General features: G+C 39.8%; 1 protein-coding gene and 1 long non-coding RNA gene across 2 annotated transcripts in view; both read left to right on the forward strand.

Moving 5' to 3' along the window:
• The window catches only part of LOC109401161 (formin-like protein), a gene marked incomplete at its 3' end in the record, with an annotated part of 264,398 nt that overhangs the window by 11,424 nt on the left and 232,122 nt on the right, over window positions 1–20,852 (forward strand). Inside the window, 2 exon segments of the mRNA XM_062842861.1 lie at window positions 18,321–19,013; window positions 19,416–19,947. Coding sequence (XP_062698845.1) covers window positions 19,645–19,947 — 303 coding nt within the window.
• On the forward strand, window positions 878–2,375 carry LOC115270403 (uncharacterized). The gene is made up of 2 exons (XR_009999142.1): window positions 878–1,728; window positions 1,789–2,375. It is a non-coding gene; the product is annotated as an uncharacterized LOC115270403 (long non-coding RNA).

The raw sequence follows: 20,852 nt of genomic DNA on the forward strand, positions 1-20,852 counted from the left end.
GATATACAAATGCAAAATTGTCATTGGTAGAGGAAGCTCTCAGTTAACTATGGAAGTTCTATTAACCCTCTAATACCCAATCCCGCCCATATAGCCGAGGCGGTAAACGCACGGGTATTCAGCATGACCATGCTGAGGGTAACGGGTTCGATTCCCGGTCGGTCCAGGATCTTTTTGTAAAGGAAATTTCCTTGACTTCCTTGGGCATAGAGTATCTTCGTGCCTTCGTGGTCATTGGCAGAGGAAGCTCTCAGTTAATAACTGTGGAAGTGCTCATAGAACACTAAGCTGAGTAGTATACCTTATCCTCCGCATCACAACCACAACACTCATTTACACCCAGATTAGTTTCAGCTCCATGAATCTCCATATTGTATCTGGAATCTCCGGCTCTAATAATTTTTTCATGAAACTGTGTCGATACGATGCTAATCAAATTCTCTTCCTAAATAATAACAATGAGAAAAAAAGTTGTTGTCGGGGTAACTGTGAGAAAGCGTAGGTGTTCAGTGAGGTGTGCAAATAATCACTGTGCAAAAAATAACTACACAAAAGTCTAATAAGCTGTAAAATACTCAATAACTGTCTTGACTATAATTGTTTGGTACATGGCTTAATAACACTACGGTGAACTTTGGTGGACTATTTCCCAAAATAATTTTGCCAGCATAGACAGGCTAATTAGAGATCCCAGTTATTGTTTTTTCTAGAGATTGAAGATTTCTCCTGAAATTATGCTACGATTTTTTCTCCTATTCGAAAGCACACATATGATTATCTAGAAGGCCAGCAATATTGAAAATGCTACTTGTTGTTTGCTTGCTCGCAAGCAAAGAACATTTAGTTACATTTTCAGCCCAGTACGTTTAACGGATCTCTAGATTTGTACTCTCAAAAACGTGAGGTAAAATACATTATAAATACCTCAAGGAAGTCATCTAGGTCCCCTAATTTTCCTGCTGTATTTCAACGATGTCAACTACGTTATCAAATGCCCATGATTAAGCTTCGCAAACGATTTGAAAATGTTCCTGCGCATCCGTTCTATCTGTGATGCTACGATTCTTTAAGTTGATAAGTTGTAACGTTGTTCGCCTTTTCTGTTTAATTTTTGTTGTACATAATATTTTGTAGTAAAATCATAGTTTCTATCATCCATAACGATTTAAAATTAGTTTTTGATAATTTTTAGATGTGCTATAATTTTATAGCATGTTTTGATAATTTTAAGAACCATTCATATATCAGCCGCCAATTTAAAATTTCTAGCCATAAATTTAGAAGCTTTATCTGGATAAAGCTAAATAGTGGCAAACCTTAGATGTAGATGACCCGCAGATTAAATAATTTCGTCTAATGTTGTTTGAAAGTATGCGTGAATGTTGAATGTCATTGAAAGTGACTAAGCATTTTAGGGTATGAAGTAAAAAGTTCGCAGCTACTATTTCACTTCTAAATCATTTAGGCTGAAGAGTAGAAGCCAGTTCTGTGATTTTCTACGTTGCTATTTAAAAGGTGTGTTAAAAACTCGAAGTGAATATTGAAAATTATTGAAAGTTTTATTAGTAAAAGTTTTAAGAAGTGAATTTATTCCAAAGCAGTGAAGTGAATTAAAAGGCATTAAATTTTTCCATTCTATTCTTTTTTGTTTTAATGAACAATAGTTCCAGTTTTTATATCACGAGGAACAGAGGTTCTGCTCTCGTGCATTTTTCTATAGTACAAAAGGTAATTTCTTATTGAATTCTTTTAATTGTTTGAAACTAATCAAAGATTCAAATCGGACAGCAGCGTCCGATTGACGCTTTTTGTACGGGCTTGAAAGCTCTACGGCCTTCGCTGGGCCAGTTACGTTCCACGAAGTGCCATTCCGGACCGTGCGGGCCCGCCATTACGGTAGCCAAACGGGGAAAGAGGCAATCCGACCTGCCGAGAGTCTTCGAGGGAAGGTTTCATTTCGTCACGGTGGTTGAGTAGTCCCGCAGGCGAGAACCAGTTGGAGGCACGTTGGCCTTCCGGACGAGAGGAGACGGTAGAGTATCGGTCCATCAGCCGCAGCCCATCCCCGCAACGTTGTTTCGGCCCATCACGCACGTGTGCCCCTCCCGACGACGCTTCTGTCGAGGAGCCCTGGTGATCCCTGGAACAAAAGGTTCGGACACCCGCTGTAGCCGGTACCCCGGCCGCTGAACGTCACGAACTGTTGACCCACCCCTGTCGGTTCGAGCAGCTGCCAGCACCAGCATAAAATCCCTGATCAGGTATGTCGTAAAGCATGGCCATGTCACACACACTACAACACATACACTTTCACGTTACACATAAATGAATCTTTTGAAAAAATGAAGACAATACATAAATGAATTCAATCTAAATTACTTTTGAGTTTGTCAGTTCATTCCTACCGATCCCTGAGGTAACTTTGTCCAACCAGGATATTCTTGAGTCACGTGTCCGTTGAGCACATTTGCGTTATAGGTTCACTTTACTGCTTCGGTGCGTTCGCTTCAGGTTGATTCACTTTGAGGTTTTACGGCCTAGTTTCTGCGTTATATACCTAGCAACCGTTCGATCATTCCTCCCCTAGTAGATTGCACTCATGCTGTTAAAAGCTTAGTCGGGCAACGTAATAATACACGACCAGTGGTCTCTCATCTAGAGAGTGGCGCATAAGCCACTGTGTTTGCGGCATTTCTATTCAGAAGATCGGACGAACGGTTACAGAATGCCTTCGCGAACTGGTGCAGTTTGAATCGTACGATAGTTAACCCTGAAAAATGCACCGTTGTTTCGTTCTCTCGGAGAAAACAGCTAATCCTGTTTAACTATCAGTTACACGGGACAGAACTTCAACGAGCTGACCTTGTGAAAGACTTAGGTGTAATTCTGGACGTTCAGCTGACTCTCAAACACCACTTGTCGTATGTTATCGCAAAGGCTTATATGACTCTAGGATTCATTTTCCGTATTGCCAAGACCTTTACCGATGTCTGCTGCTTTAAGGGCCGATTTCTTCACCTCGGCTTAACCGGTAGGCCAGGCTTACCCATATAGTTAAATCTAGTTTAACGCTTAATCCAGGGTGAAGAAATCGACCCTAACTAACTCTATTACTCGATTGTTCGTTCGACTCTAGAATATTGTTCCGCTGTCTGGCTTCCATACTATCAGAACGGCATAGTAAGGATTGAATCGGTTCAGCGTCGCTTCATCTGTATCTCACTTCGCAAGCTTCCCTGGCGTGACCCTCGCCGATTGCCGAGCTATCATAGTAGATATCGATTGATAGGTACACGTCGAAACGCTACAAACACATTGTATTGTTATTGGAACGAGCTTTGTTGTTATTTTTAAGTAAAAACCATCATTGGCACAATAAGTTTGTTGATGTAATAATAATGAATATTTAGAAGTTGGTCGCAAAAGACTTTCACCTTAATTTTTTCCAAAAGATGCGTTAGAAACTCCTAAAGCAGTTTGCAAAAACTTTTGCATAAGTTTTACCAAATAAATGTCAATAGACACCTCGAAAACCTGGCAGATGTATTAGTTATGGTTTACAGTTAAAGTTAAACAGTTAATTTAAAACTTGCAGACTGATGCAAAACTGGTACAAACACGAATGTGTTGCAGATTGGCATCTTAGCCGAAATAGAGATGGATTTGTGAAAAGGGAGTATTCATGATGTGGGCTGGGAGTCAGTTTGAGATTCGCAGAATTATTACCTGTTCTGTGACTTAGTTGGTTAAAGCATCGGTCTAGCAATACGGAGTCGTGGGTTTGGGTCCCACCAGGATGCGTTTTTTTTTTCACAAATTTATTGCAATTTGCCAATTAGCAACATTGTGCCCTGGCCTGTGCCTTCTAATTACACGTTTTCAGTATGAAAACAGTATTATCTAAAACATTAGTGAAACACTTATGTCTCAAGAGAACAAAATAACATATATCTTATTATTGTGATAACCTTTTCGTTCAACCACGCTTGTACTTGCTAATGTCAGTAATTTTACGACGAGAGTGGATCAGTTTCTGGGCCATCAATTCAAACAGACCAAAAATACTCACAGGAAGTGATGAATTATGCTTCTGCGTAGTGTATTACCGCGTATACAAATATTAATTCATGTTCCCAATAGCAAAGTGGTAAACTTAAGGTACAGATCTTCACTGTTTCGACGCACAGCACAGCACCGTCGCAAGGCGGATCCTGAGAAGCACCTTAATTAACCTACTGAAGAGCAACATGGTTGTTATTTTACACTTTTGTTTTCGAAAGAGTTGTAATAATACATAGCTAGAAGCCCTGACGAAGCGATATGGCGTGAAGCCTTTTATGTAAGTTGTGAGAGATTCACTTGTCGGGTCGGAAGACGAACCCGCTTGGAAGGGATGAGGCCAAAGTGCTGGCTGCTGCTTCTGTTGCCAACTACTACTTACAGGTACCACTCTTGTAAGCGTATGGATCAATTTCGGAAAATTGGTGGAACGCATAATTTTCGATATGCGCGTTAAAGAACCGTTTCATCATTTCCCAGCAAGTTGGTAGATTTTGCAGATGAGGCAAAGAAAAGACAATTTTCCAGATTAATCTACCATTACCGGTAGTTTTGCGATGGTATCAAATTTGCACAGACGAGAACCCGTTTTGTTAGCCGGGATGGTATACCAGATATAACTGATCTTTTCCGAAACCCTTTTAGAAAGGAATGCATAGCACAGCATACCAAACGCAGAGATGGGTTTTACTTCGCGTACACCAACCAAGCAACCAACAACGGCCCCCATGAAAAATGGAACCAGCCAATCTGGAATGCCACGGCGATAAATCTTCTTTCGCCGTCTTCTTCGGTTACCTGCACTATAAGGTAGGCGCAGGCAGAATGCAACAACCCGCCATGGGAGAGGTCTCGCGACGAACCGCGCAACGCACTACTCAATGATGAAAAGAAGGCTGGAAGAATGTTAATTCAAAAATATTTTCCATGGTTATTTGTATCCTCCGGGGTTGCAAAGAGCGTGTGTGTGTGCCAACAGAAATCTCCAAAGGCTTATCTAAGCCCCGTTTGGGACATTCCTGCCCTGGGTTCCCAATCATCGTAGGTGCTACGCGTTGAATGTTTCAAACATTCAAAGAGTTATGTCCATCTGTCCAGGTTAAGCCTTTCAGGTGATGCTGTTTTGCTGTTTTTTCTCCCTTCTAGTTGATGTTGTTGTTGTTACACTGTCGTCCGTGCGACCGTACATACTACCAGGAAGCTAGTTTAAAAAGCCGGTTTCGATTCCCGAGCTGCAGCTTTCTCGTGGATTCGGTCACCACCATAGAGGAGAGACTTCTTGCCTCCAGTAAGACCATCCGTAGGGCATCGCCTTCGACGTCGTCGTCAATGCTGCACTGTTATATCAACAAACGAGCATAGTATGCTGTATGATTTCAGATGCCATAGCGTTTCTTGTTCTTCTCCTCGCTTTCTTAAGCTATAAGAATGGTCGGTTGTGTTGTTATTCATACGATTTGTTGTTTGGTGCTGATTATGCTAGCGGCAAATCATGTCTTGTTGCACCACATGTCAGCACTGAGAATCCGAGTTTACTTGATTGTAATATATGCAATAGAGTGGTTCAACGTTGTATGGCAGTTTCAAGTTGATAAGATTCAACCAGATCAAAGTTTTTAAGGTGCCATAGATCCCAAGCAACTGTGTAAAATTTGGGCATGATTGGTTTAATTTACATTTTGCGCATCACGATTGAGGTTTGTATGGAATTCTCATGAAAAAATATACTTTTCGGTCTTGAAAGTTGCTCAAAATTGTCCTTACCATATAACTAATTATGTAAAAGTTTAGCCAAGGATGTGTCGAAAAACTTTGTCGAAGACCGCAAAGTGATCCAATGTATAAGAAAAACTTATACCCTTGGCAATTTCTGCCAAGAAGAAAGATTTAATTATTGATGTTATTCCCTTACATGTTAAACGTTAAACATCTTTAGACCATCGCCAATTAATAACTATTGTCACAAGACTTGGATCGCTTTGCGGTCTTCCGCAAAGTTTTTCAGGACATCTAAGGCTATACTTTCACATAATTAGTTACATACATTCAGAATGATTTTGAACGGTATGACGGAAATAGTGTATAACTTTTGATTGTATGCATCCAAATGGCTGATTTTTTTTACGAGCAATATATGTGTAGATGATGCCATAAAAATTTCGTCGGAATCGTCACCATTAACTTATGTATTTTGGCATGCATAAAACATCCGCATATCGTTGCTATCCATACTTTCCTGCGCTCCAGCAATCACATTCTCTTTCTCTGTCGGTTACTGCTGAGATAATTCGTTTCTTTTCTTGCCATCTCTCTGTACCGCTCTCTGTTGAACTAGAAATCGGCCACTGAAATTCGACTTCTGGCGGCATTCGTTACTCGTTGTCAATCCTCGTTGAACCAGTCATTGCATTGCGTTGGCGTCGTTGAGTAATGTTTCCCAAGTAACCTTAATTCCCCAAAAAATGGCATCAAATCGGTTATATAGTCGAATATAGAACCAGGGTAACAGGGCTAATAGATACTATATCCTCCAATAGAGCTACTCAAAAGCCACTTTTGGTGCATTATTCGGCTGATATACGGCCAGCTTCAAAAATACGTTGCAAGTCTCTGAAGGGAGCTGTCAAAAATTGGGACAAGGAAAAAAAGAAAAAAAAAGTTTATCTGCTGCCCTTTTCTTGCCGCTTGTTCGCCCAATTCAACTGATTTTTTTTTTGCTGCTCGATGCAGATTCCAGATTAAATCCTCGAGATTCCCTTCAAATTTCTGTCTAATATCGCCACGCTTCCCATCTGATCCACCGATGCATCTTGGATTTTGGTTGTTAAGAACCGTATTTAAGCAAAATGAAATTATCGGCTGCAATAATTTCCACGAACCAGGAAGAAATAGTTCCGTACGAAAGCTCGAGTGAAAGCTAATCCAATCCAAAAGATCGGATGGTCATCATGATGATGTTGTTCGCGCTGAGCTAGAGATTGAGAAAATGTTATGAAACCGATCATTAGAGGAGCAAGATTGGATCCGTTCTGTTGGTCTTGAGATTGGAGGAGAAAAATGTGTGACGTTATTAGAAGGAAAATCACCTTATATAAAACAGGGGAAGTTGAAAATGATCGACCAAAATTCTAAAGAAAGAAGCCTCCAGATAACAGGTAACAGCAACCATGTTCCAATGAAGTAGGATCTTTTAAAAATCCTCGGGAGAAAAGTTAGCTTCCAGGGTCCTCTGAAAGCCGTTTTTTTTTTAAATTGTCTCTCTTCTAAACATCTCTGCTGTTTCTCATGGACGTCCATCGTTCAGTTAAGTTCAGTCTAAGATAGTGTTATATACCCATATACGGCATACTTCAGTGCTTACGGTTTTCCGGGCCTATAAGCTTTTGAAAACCTTGTGTCGAGCAATCTTATTTATAACTAGCAGTCCCGGCAAACGTCGTCCTGCCTGCCTACTAGTGTGGTTCAAAAAATCGTTTTTGCTCCACACCGCTTATTTGATTCGTAACCAGATTCAAACCCGTCTGCCAAAAATTGAGCTGTTTTGGTTGAAAATTAAGAGTGCACAAGCCCTTCAAAGTTTGTATGGAAATTACTATGGGGAAAGGACGTTTTTCATTCAATTGACCGTAGCATTTCCCCAAGTGCCTCTCTCTCTCTCTCTTCTTGGCGTAACGTCCTCATTGGGACAAAGCCTGCTTCTCAGCTTAGTGTTCTATGAGCACTTCCACAGTTATTAACTGAGAGCTTCCTCTGCCAATGACCATTTTGCATGTGTATATCGTGTGGCAGGCACAAAGTGCCCCCCCAAGTGCCCTAGAGTGTTAATTGACCCTTGGTACTACTAGGCAACTCTATCAGCTACAACTTTACCGAAGACCACATTCAAATCGGACGCCTCATTAATTAGTAATCGATATTTATCCAGAATGAAAATCTTTGATCATGATGGCTACTAGCCTGGTACACGGTTTATATGGGGAAATACAAACAATGGAATAACTTCAACTCCTGTATACTTTTTGAGTTCCACTTTGGTCCCATATCAACTGTGCAAAATTTCAGATCGATCGAAGAAACTATATTTTAGCGCCCGCCATTCTTAGTTTTTCATACGATTTACTATGGGGAAATTTTACTTCTGCAAAGAAAAATCGCTAGGAGTCACCCCTAGACCCTTAAAAATAAATCGATGAATGATTTCTGTAGAAAACTTCATGAGGAATCAGACATCCGAAGACCGCAAACCGATGCGACGTTCGTAGAAAAAGTTATCAAGCCTCACCCGATCGATAAAATGACGAGATTTTATTATTTATTGTTATTCCTTACATGTTAAACAGCGTTGGCATGCCATACGGGTTTCAGTCAAAAACTTTTTCCACATGCCTTGGATCGTTTTGCGGTCTTCGGAGGGATTATTCCTCGTAAAATTTCCAACAGAAATCATTCATCGATTTATTTTTAGGAGTTAAGGGGAAACATAGTAGCCATGATTTCTGTGTGCTATCTTTGGCGCCATGTGCAGCAATGTTGCCTGCTGGGAAGCTGAACGATCACTGCTAAAGTTTCTCCAGTTGGATAAAAATCGATAACTAATTAATGAGACGTCTGATTTGAATGTGGTCTTCGGCAAAGTTGTAGCTGATAGAGTGGCCTAGCAGTACCAAGGGTCAATTAACCCTCTAATACCCAAATTTTTGATTTTGATCTAAATATAAGTTTTCGTCATCTAAAATCGATTTAAACATGTTTTGGGAGATGATTCTTTTTAATTCTCGATTTCGTGAATTTAAGTTTTTGATTTTTCTAATTTTTATTTTTGAACATCCCCACACTTTTATATTTTTCCTGGAAGCCAATTTGGGGAACGGATTTTTTGAGATGAAAACATTTTGAGATTTTATGGTTATTGTTGAAATATTATTATTTTAATTTTTTTTCACAGAAAATTATCTTTTCCGTGTAATTCTAAGGAAAATAATTTAAGAGTGTATTCGATTCCCTTAAACTATTAAACAAGGATAGAATAATTTGGGAAAATTTTTAAATATGTTAATTGTAGCGATTCAATACAAAATAAACAATGACTTCTAAAAGGTGACTAAAACATGAATTTTTCAATGATTTTTAAAAAATGTAAATACGCTTTTAAATACACCAAAACCATTTTGAGATATACAGAATAGTCCTAAATATCAGCCAAAAATATTAAAAAAATAATTTTCCACAAAACAAAAATTACAAAAATGCTCAAACTATACCACGTCTAAAGGCGGGATTGGGTATTAGAGGGTTAACACTCTAGGGCACTTGGGGAAATGCTACGGTCAATTGAATAAAAAGCGTCCTTTTCCCATAGTAATTCCCAAGGGCTTGTGCACTCTCAATTTTCAACCAATTCAGCTCAAAATTTGGTAGAAGGCATAGAATTCTGGTTATGAATCGAATAAGTGGTGTGGAGAAAAAACGATTTTTTGAACTACCTTACTGCCTACCGTCGTGCGGGGCTTCTTTATACACTTTTTCATGGTTTTTCAAATTTATGACATTATAACTCCCAGACTAGTGAATGAATTTCCGCAATTTTTATACACAATAATTGTGAGTATGTATGTAGGATGTATGCAAAATTTGAGCTAAATCCATCAATAAACAAAAAAGTTGTTCATACACCAGTCGGACACATCTCATATAGAACCGGATGGGGGCTACTTTGGACATTTTTATCTATAACAAAACTGCATTTCAAATTCCAGGGTTATTTGGAAAACTACATTGTACCAATACTGTAGTATACTGTATCATACGTAATTTCAATAAAAATATGCGTTTTAAGATGGTTCTGTGCTACCTTTGGTATTATGAGCAGCGTGAAATTGCTATATAGATAGCCTGAAAAAAGGGACCATCAATCCTTTATTTGGGCGAAACGGTCATTTATTACGTATAACGATACAAATATTCGATTGTATATGCTACGTTGATACATTTTGAATGAATTGATCAACCCTTTGAAATTCCCTGGCCAAGTTCGCAGGGGTTGACGGTATTAAAGTGAAGGAGTTTCATTTTGATTATTGTAATGTTATTGTTATTGTTTATTTTAACTTGAAATTTAGAAAGAGGGAAAAACCCCTTTGAGTGATTTCGGCATTTCAAAAACGAAATCTTTCTCAAAGAGGCACAAAACCTCTTTTTCTTTTCAAATAACATTACAAAAATAACTTAAAACTAATGGCTCACACGGCAATGAACCATAACGGAGCCGCTATCTTGAAAGAGGACAGCATGCCAAATTGTAAAACGAGTCTCCGGAAATCCAGAAATCCTAATGGGGGAGGGGGAGGGGTCAGGGGGTCATCAGAAACGAATCTTCAAGGCTGAAAATAAAGAATACCAAAAAAAGGGGAACAGTATCAAACAAAATAGGCAATCTCATTTAGAAATTTGAACAAAAGTTTCAATATATGTTCATTTTTTAAGCCCAAAACATCCCGTATAGATACAGGAATTGAAAAACCTGCTGCAATTAGGCTATCAAATAATATCTTCCTCGGTGCAATAAACCGAGAACAATTAATTATAATGTGATCAATGTCTTCATACGATAAGCCACATTCGCATAAGTTTGAATCTACAATGTTGATACGATACAAATGACTATTACAAATATAATGATTGGATATCAATCTCGAAAAAGCACAAATGAAATTTCTACTCCCAGATACATTTTTAAACCAAGGAAAATGATTCACCTTGGGACATATTGAATGACACCATCGCCCTTTATCACTAGAATTCCAATTGATTTGCCAAGCATTTAGAGAATAATTTCTCAGATTGGGAAAATATTCAGAAGGAAATATATCACGATGATAAATTTGTCCACGCATAACCCCAAATTTTGCCAATAAATCCGCCTGTTCATTGCCATGATTATTGTAATGTAGTGTTCTTTAGTGAAACATATCACCTTTTTAACACTTTAATGCGCCTCCAACGGTTCATCACGAACCGGCTGCTGCAGATGGAGTATGGCTGATCATATGCATCAGACATGCTCGATAAACATGGAGGATCCGCCAGGGCTCATTAGAGTCTATTCCCAAGCAATAGTTCCAAGTCGGTTGGATTTAAGAAGGTTTTGATGATCGTAACAAATCCTAATAAAAGTATTGTAGGATTTCTGACAGGTTTTGGAACCTTTTACAGCCAGCTGACTTCAGCTTGTATGGGCTGTTGTTTGGGCTCTATTTCCCACGTTTCTCGGTTGATTTTGATTAGTAATTTATTAGTGTCATAGTCGCTTTTTCGAATTTTTAAAATGTTAAGTACTTGATTATATTTTCTTTAAATAAAGCAATTAAAATCAACCGAAAAATTAATAGTGGGAAGGAGATTTGCAGCACTTAATTGTGCTGATAGATTCGAAGCTAACATGTGAACACTTAAACGCATTGTTGACGTCAATGCGTTTGACGTGACATTTTGGACAAAAACTGACTGCTTTTTATTAACTGAACAACATTACTTTTGTATGACTAGGTTGACATTTCTAGGTCACGCATGAGAAAATGACATGGTTTATCGAGGTAGGACCGATAGGACAATTGAACGAATTTGAACATTTTTCAAAGTATTTATAGGGGGATGAATACATAATAGTTGACAAGCAATTTTTGTTTTATTACAATCAACTGACCAACTTGGCGTATTTTTGTTTATCTCTTAGATGGTGTTATGACACCAACAGAAAAATATCAGAAGATCAGTTACAGTTAATAACAACATTCAGCATATTTCCAATGAAACTTCACTTCAATAAAGCCAAGACTAAAGCTGCTATGATAGAACAGATCAGAATGACTTAATTGACTATTACCTTGGAGATCTACTTCAAATAACTGACAAATTGACAAGAACCTAACTAAATACATGGACCATACTACAAAAAACCAATTGACAAAAAGATAAAAGGGAAACTTTTATTAAAACTATTTTTGTTCAACGCAGGCCAAAACAGTGTCGACTTGGGCCACACATGCCTACGTACTTCTGTGTGTTGAAATAAAAATAGAGGCTCCTAGAAGCAAATGTAGGGAAAGGGTGCGGTGTAGAACATAAGCACAGTGTTGCTACCGCCGTAATCACTTTGAAAAAAAAAAAAAAGATCAACCCTTTGAAATTAATGAACTGTAGAAACAATGCCTACAGACCAAATGTTCTGATACGTTATGTATATTATATTGGTTTATTCGATGTTTTTTCGCGTCCTGACAAGCAATAAACGGTCTGTTTGAAAAATAATTTCAACCAAATGAAGGGAAAACTATTGCTTTATAATAGTTCCTAAGACATCAAACAGATTTGAACCATATTTTGAATTCAAAAAATCCATATTCAAAAGTGTCCAAAGTAGCCCCGCATTTCAAAAGTAGCCCCGCACGACGGTACTCTGTTTTTTTGACATTCGGTTCCATGAAGAAATGCCCCTCATAAATGGAATTTTAGATTTTCCCGTTTTTCTTGTCTTCCCGGGCACCTTTTATAATTATTTTTTTCGTTCGAACACGTCGGAGCCCATATAGCCGAGGCGGTAAACGCACGGGTACTCAGCATGACCATGCTGAGGGTGACGGGTTCGATTCCCGGTCGGTCCAGGATCTTTTCGTAAAGGAAATTTCCTTGACTTCCTTGGGCATAGAGTATCTTCGTGCCTGTCACACGATATACACATGCAAAATGGTCATTGGCAGAGGAAGCTCTCAGTTAATAACTGTGGAAGTGCTCATAGAACACTAAGCTGAGAAGCAGGCTTTGTCCCAGTGAGGACGTTACGCCAAGAAGAGGAAAGAGGACGTCGGAGCCCTGGCAGAATGAAACAGTGAAAGAATCATGTCGATCTGTTGACCCGTTCCCGAGCCTATTCGTGACATACAAACACCATTCCATTTTTATTAATATAGGTTACCTATTCTCAAAGCAAAAACACCTCAAAGGGTAGGAAAACGTATGTTCCTTGTGGAGGTTCTAATGTCACTTCTTCTCTACCATAACGTCCGTGATTTTAAGCGATAGTGTAGGCATCATGTCCTTAATTTTCCAGGCAACCAGTAGATAAGTCGGCGTTGCTGTCCTCGACACAGGATCAACTCTCTATTCAGTTCGCTTTCTTCTACCTACAACCACCACCAACTTTTGTAGTTGAACAATGCAAAAGCTCCCTTTTCCGATCTTGAAATCTTTTCAAGTGGCGTATCTGTCATCACATTTGTGGTCACCTCTAACTGAGATTCCGGTTTTCCGGAATCTCCGGTTCCGGTTCTTGGTTTTCTCCAATCATCTTGAAGCTCAGCAATTTTGAACATGTTTCGAATTGCAACGATAGTGAATCGCGAACCCGATCCTTGTCAGTCATTTGAGAAAAAAGAAAATGAGTACAATATAAAGAAGTATAAAACCGGAAGGAGGAGAAGGAGAACAACGTGTAACAGCAACATGAAGAAGATCATGTTGTGTTTATGAACAGCGTATATCAAATTTCACAGGTTAGCTATTTTTAGGCTAAAACCCAAACCCTAATCGTCATGGTCATGGATACCTAAATGAAACGCTTCGTTAGATGATCTGTAGGGGGTATTCATCCAGGAAGTATTACCGGGATTCTTCCAGAGATTTTTTCCTGTATTTCTATCTAGGTAAGGGCTCAATAAGATATCACAGAAAAAGTTCCCGCAAGAATCCACAAGTTCAAAAGTTCATTGAAGTTCTTCTGACAGAAGTCCAGAAGAAGGTCCCGGAGGAATTCTGAAGGAATTCCCGGATCAATCCCGGAAGGAGTTGCCAAAAACATCCTGGAAGTAGTTCCTGGAAGAATACCGGAAGGAAATCTTTAAACAATCCCGAAAGTAGTTCCTGAAGGGATCCCGGGGATGATTTTGGAGGAATACTAGCAGAAGTTCTCGCCAAGATTCTTATAGGGATCCCGAAATAATTCCTGAAGGAATGGACATGGAATTCCTGGAAGGAATCCCTGACAGAATATTGGAAGGAAAGAATTCCTGCAGCAATCCCCGAAAGAACTCCTAAAGGAATCCCGGGGGAAATTGCTGGAATACTTCTTGGAAGTTCAACAAAACTTCTAAAGAAATTCCAAAAGAAACTATTGGGAGAATCTCGGATGGAATGCCTGGGAGATTGCCGGAATTCATTGAGAAATCCCAAAAGAAAGCCCATGAAGTCCCAAAAGGAATCTGGGAATCTGGAAGAATCTCAGATGGAATCAATTAAAAATCTCAGAAGGGATCCCTGAGGAAATTTCTGAAAGAACCTCATAAAGAATATCAGATGGAGCTCCTTGGGGAATCGCAGAAGGACATCCTAGAGGTATCCTAGAATGAATTTGTGAAGAAACCACGGATAAATTTCTTGGAGGAATCTCAAGAAAAATGCCGGGGTAATCCTAGAAAGAATGACCGAAGCAATCTTGAAATTCATTTGTAGAAATTTTTAAGGTAATTTTGAAAGAATCTTGGAACTTCTTAAGTAACTCAAAATGTGTTCCCTTAGAAATCCTAGAAAGGATCTCTGGGAGAATCCCGGGAGAACTTCCCCGAGGAATCCTAGCAAGAGCTCTGGAAAGGAATCTCAGACGGAACCTCTTCAAGAAGCTCAGAAGAAACTCCTGGCTAGTTGTGAGAATGCTGAATATCAACCCGGCAAACTGGTATTAGCATTAGCATTAAGCGAGTCGCACAAATTCGTAGGTGGTACAGTCCTAGACCGCTGTTCTGAGGGTTGCCTCCTTCCCGTCCGAACAATTTGGGACTAATCTCTGACTCTTAGACAAGACTGACGCAATCCTCCAATGGTCGAGCACTGTCCTGGCCACGTCCTTGCGACTGCTGAGGGATGGGAAAGGATGGTTAGTTTTGGACACCTATGAAAAATGTAGACAACTCTACTATCTCTCAGGCCTAGGTGTCACGGGAATTTGGGTGTTGTTAGTGGAAGGGTAAACTCCAAAGGATACGCTTGGTTAACGTTCAGGCACACCATTGTTAGTCTGCTTCGAATCAGTTGTGTGCCCAATTCATCCTGGTTTCCTCGTCATCTTTTTGGCATTTGGTTGAATTACTAGATTCTTCGGTTGATAATCTGAAATATAAAATAATATTACCATCGTACGTCAAATAAGCTACATATTAGTGATACGCTCACCACAGTTACATCTCTCTCTCTTCTTGGCGTAACGTCCACATTGGGACAAAGCCTGCTTCTCAGCTTAGTGTTCTATGAGCACTTCCACAGTTATTAACTGAGAGCTTCCTCTGCCAATGACCATTTTGCATGTGTATATCGTGTGACAGGCACGAAGATACTCTATGCCCAAGGAAGTCAAGGAAATTTCCTTTACGAAAAGATCCTGGACCGACCGGGAATTGAACCCGTCACCCTCAGCATGGTCGTGCTGAATACCCGTGCGTTTACCGCCTCAGCTATATGGGCCCTACAGTTACATATTTTTACAATATTATTTATAGCAAATGATAAATTAATCTGAATCCTGCTGAAATAAAATGTTAATTAGCATTACATTGAAATAAAAATACAATTTTTATTACTACAAAACACAAAAAGTGCATCAAACTTTGATCTTGGAATATTTATAAATACGGTAAATATAAAGATCAAAATTTGATTTGGTAGATCTTAAGCCTTCAGTACACGCTTTGCCAAGTGTGCAAATTTTTCCGCACGCATAATCCAACAGGCCAACAGCGGTCTCCACATTGACAAAACATCGGAAATGTCAAACGTATGCTTTGCTGTTGGTTGATGCGTGCGGAAAAGTTTCCACACTTGGCAAAGTGTGTACTGAAAGCTTTACACCGCAACGCAACATTCTAGGTGATCTATCCATGTCACGGGGTATCAACCCGGCAAACTGGTGTTTGCCAGAAATCCGGATGGTACAAGAAGACCTGGTGGGCAGCGTGTGAGGTGGACGGATCAGGTTGAAAGATATCTGGTGAGCGTTGACCGTAACCGAGGTTGGGGATCGACAGTTACAAATCATGTATTTTGGAGAAATATTGTTGTTTCAGTTTTATCTTGAATTTGATGTAATACTAAAAAAAATATGTGCTCATTTGAATGAATCCACGCATTTTTTTTTATTTCGATGTATTCTGATCTAATTTGTTGTCATTTCTAGTTTCTTTAGCAATCTTAGTTTTTTTTTTGATTTTCTCTTGTTCTTAGATTCCCTATTAGAAATCATTTCTAAAAAATAGTGTAACGAATTTGAAACGGCGTAGCAGTTTATAATTTTCCTGTTTTTCTTTCAATCAAGTATTATGAAATTGCTCAAAAGTGTGAGGAATTGTATGAGCTCTAATGCTAAGTAGGTATCAACAATTGCAATGCAAATGCAACTGCTCATGTGACTAATCATAATAGCAAAGCACATTTATTCCACTGTGCTATACATATCTTTGCATATTCCTACATAGCAGACGACGAATAAGTGTGCATTATGCTACAGGGAAAACTGCATCACTGGAATGTACTCAACGTCGTCGTCGTCATAGTCAATGGGGGATGGGCACCATCAGAAAAACCGGCATCCTACTATAGGCAGATAGAGAGGGGGCGCGCCTTCTGTCGTTTGATGACACGACGGCGACGAAAGCATTGCATATGCGGCCAACTTGTGTGTATAGGTTATGTTTGCAGTCACAACGCCAGCGCTGCTGGCTGTTGAGTTGCTGGCTTTGTGTTGTTGGCCCCTGCCGGCACGGCAGCCGGAATAAACGTCTTAGAACGTGGGTTGCAAACGAGCAATAGCGTGGAACGTGGGTATGTATCTTGAAAATCCGGAATCAGTCGTTGCCTTCATATCGGATGCAGGCGTTTGCCAGTCGGCCACCTTAGTTGTTTAGTGAGACTGCGCTGCGAAAGATTGTTGAACCAGCCAACGGGCAACAGTTGATGTTGGTTGCGTTGTTCAGACGAGTTATTGAACTATCGCAATAATTTTCAAATCTTTGTTTAATGTAAGTAGGTGTGGGCCTTCTTCTCCTACTAGGCGTGAAGTTCCAACTGGGACAAAGCCTGCTCTAAAGCTTAGTGTTCTATGATCACTTCCACAGTTATTAAATGAGAGCTTCCTCTACCAACGTCAAGCAAATTTCCATTACGAAAAGTTCTTGAACAGACAGGGATTCAAACCCTTCACTCTCAGCATGGTCATCCCGAATACCCACGTCTTTACATCTGTGACTATAGGGGTCCAATAAGTGGGTGTTGTTGTGTTATCAATCAATTTAGAATTTACAGTTGCAATGTTTCGCCTTAGCTATGCTCACTCAACGAACCAATGAGATTGATGCTTGGGAATAACAGGCATCTTCAGTGTGTGAATATTGGTGATCATCACTACACTCAGCGAAAAAAACTAACGAAATTCATCGAAATACCTTATGAAAATTTGCTATAACTAATTCTTATGGATGCCATAAGAATACCTTATGAAAATTGATCGTGCTTGCTATGACAAATCTCATAAGATAGACTTATGAAAAGAACAAAAAAATCTTAAAATGATGCAGACTGGAATCGATCCATGAACGTCGGGATCACCGACTCTGTGTTTTATCCACACGGCTACCGACGCTTGAGAATATCACGTTGCTAAACATGAATAAAAGCCAAGCTGTGAGACGATTTTACGTCATAGAGTGACCTTATGAAAATCATCCGAATCATTATGAATTATTTAAAGGCCGTTTCATAAGTTGGGCCTTATGGAAATCTTAAGGTTATTTGGCTGAGTGTATTTTAGACGAAAATGGTGCCTGCTACGTCAAAATGCAGATCAATGTGGGGAAGGGGAAGGAAGTGATGATGCAATCGCATGCCCACGGAAAACCACCGAGCCCTCTGCGTCCGATCGAATTAATTCTTACTGGGATGTCGAAATGTTTGGGAAAGGCTTTGCGGCAGTAAACGTACGTTGGTACGTACATGCCGTTTGGTAGGCGAAAGGTAGTGGAGTACTGTAAATGTGCGGTGCTCCTACTTCTAGCTGCACACTTCTCTTCCGAAGTTTGAAACATTTTCTGTATTTGTTTTTATATTTATTCAAACTTTTTTAGACCCGAATTATTATACAACGTTTATATTCAGATAACAATAAAAAAAAAACGTATTTGTAAATAATCAAACGTATTTTTCTCCTTTCATTACATAACTTGCAGAATTCTTTCATCGAAAGCAACCAGTTTCGTTTCTCGCACAACCGACGAAAATCGACCCAGCAGGCAGCACCAAGAACATACACCTTAAGTCAGCATAAACTGCGAAGAGCTGCGGTTTCTGATTGCACGAAAAAAAACTGCCACCGCTGTTGCCTTTTCGGCGACGCGTTTTGAGACCCCACAATCGATTCGTCGCACGGTGATCGCGCGAGTTGATTGGCCGCCACCGGTCGCCGCGTTTGTTGGTCATCCATGCTTTAAAGTGCCCAAAGAAAAAAGGAAGTTTCGCGATTAGTCGTGGTGTACCGGTTGATCGGTTTTAGTGTCTTATTGGAAGTTCTTCGTCGAATCTTAGGGGAAGAGCACCACTGTACTGTAGGTTGAGTACCGAGTGACGAAGGGTGTGGGTGGTCAACTCACGCGCGACACTTCCGCCGCACCGTGCCCTCTCGCAACCGGAAGTGACCATTTTACATCTATCTACACAACAAATTTCGCTGCGTTCGTTCGTTGGGGCGGTCGGTGGGCAGAGTGGGTGCCATTAGCATTCACTACCTGAAAGTAATTGTTGCTTTGTGTGTGATTTCCCCCGTTTGATTTCCATAATTTCGTTCCATTCCAGCCGGGGCGCTGTTTTAGTGATGTGGTGGTTGTACGAAAGTTGAGGGAGAGTGAAGTGAAACACGTGAACGGGTAAACGCGATATATGATGTATGCTGTGTGAACAGCATATAGAAATTCAATTGGCCCAGAATGGTAGCTAGAGGAAGTGAACCGGGAGTGTTGTGCTGTATGCTGTAACACTTCTGTTTCGTTGATGCATGTCAGTTGAATACGAAATACATAGAACATCAAAAATTATAAAAATATAACTCTAGCGAGGCAGTAGGGATGGAAGCAATTATGTAAACTCCAAAATATCACGATTTTTAAAGCAAGGATTCTATTGAATAAGAATTAATTCCAAAAAGTGCCCCAATAAGAATTTGAAGAAATTATCTCTACGCAAAATGATTAGATTTTACATCTCCTACATATCAATCGCAGTTGATAATCATTAACCTTTCTGTTTTTGATGTACCGTTTATATTTTAGTCTTGGTGTATTGAAGTGTACAAAGGAAGAATCGCTGGTCGTGGATGGTGAAGAATAAAATTATTAAGTGCTATGAATGAACTAAATCCAGTAGTGTGTTTACGTGCTCGGTGTGTTTCGTGGATTATCGCTCTGTTGTAATTGGCCCTGTGTTGTGTAGGCTAGCAGAGTGGAATAAAATAGTGTTCATCGAAGAAAAGAAAAATAATCGAAAAGCCATTCTCCGAAGATGGGTTTGGCATCGTCGAAGGCGGCCAACAGTATCGCCGCCGGCAGTAGTAACCACGGTGGCGTCGGCGTCGGTCTCGGTCTCGGTGGATCCAAACATGACAGCTTAATCGTCGAAACCCGGCACCACCGTGACCACCATCCGGACATACAGCAGCCATGTTCGCTGCTACCGTCGCCCTCGAGCGTTATCGACAGCTGGAAGCCGTCCAGTTGTCACGTACGGCAGGCCAGTATCCGGTCGCGCAATTTGCAACCCATGCCGGACATTGGCGAGCTGGATCGACGGTTCGCAAAAGTACTGGTAAGTGCGAGCTTTAAACTTTTTGTCTTTGTCTTCATGTCAGTCAATTTACTAATTGTGATCGAAGAGGGGAACCTTCTTGGCAGAGGTTCCCAAACATTATTTATGTTTTGAGTGTAATCGGCAACGTTCGTTTGATTTCAAATCTTTTGAAAACATCTTCATTTTCAAGAAAATTTTCAAATTAATTTCTATTTCATAAAATCCAAGACTTCATAAACAATTCTGTCATCATCATCGAGGCGAACATTATATTTTACCGGTGTCTTGATAAGTATTGAACACAAGCTGTCCCCGGCGAATTGTCTTGCCTTCTGAGTTTTTCGACGTTCGAAGCACAAGTCCCCGTTCAAAATGTATGAAAAGTCGTAAGTGTTTTTTTTTGCCTCAGAAACATTATTTGGGAGAAAACTAACAGAACGAAGCAGAAAAGACCAAATTAGATGTTCCGTTCGCAAGTCATGCGTGCTCTCACATATAAAACGTGAGGCCAACAAACATTGAAAAACAAAAACTCAATAATTCGTATGAAAGTTAAAAATGAAACACCATGAACTTGCTCGAAGTTGCTACATCCTGCTCTTACCTGTTTGACAACAAATGGAAGAGCAGGATGCAGCAACTTTTATCAGGTTCAACGTAAGTTGTTAAATGAGACGAGACTATTGATGACTGCCGAAGTAAACTCGATTCTGTTTACGAAACTGGAGAACAGCTCTATGAATGTTTCGATACAATCGTTTGACATTGGTCAAACGACTTCGCTTTAATATTTTGTTCCATGTAATTCTGATGCAACATCTATTAATGAAGAAAATCGGCCTCTAGTAGATTTGTGACTTTGTACAATGTACAACTCCATTTGTATTGTTTCAATTCGCTGATACTAATGTACAGGTCACATT

The sequence above is a fragment of the Aedes albopictus genome, chromosome 3 (genome assembly GCF_035046485.1).
Source record: "Aedes albopictus strain Foshan chromosome 3, AalbF5, whole genome shotgun sequence".
In the NCBI taxonomy this organism is placed as follows: Eukaryota; Metazoa; Arthropoda; class Insecta; order Diptera; family Culicidae; genus Aedes; species Aedes albopictus.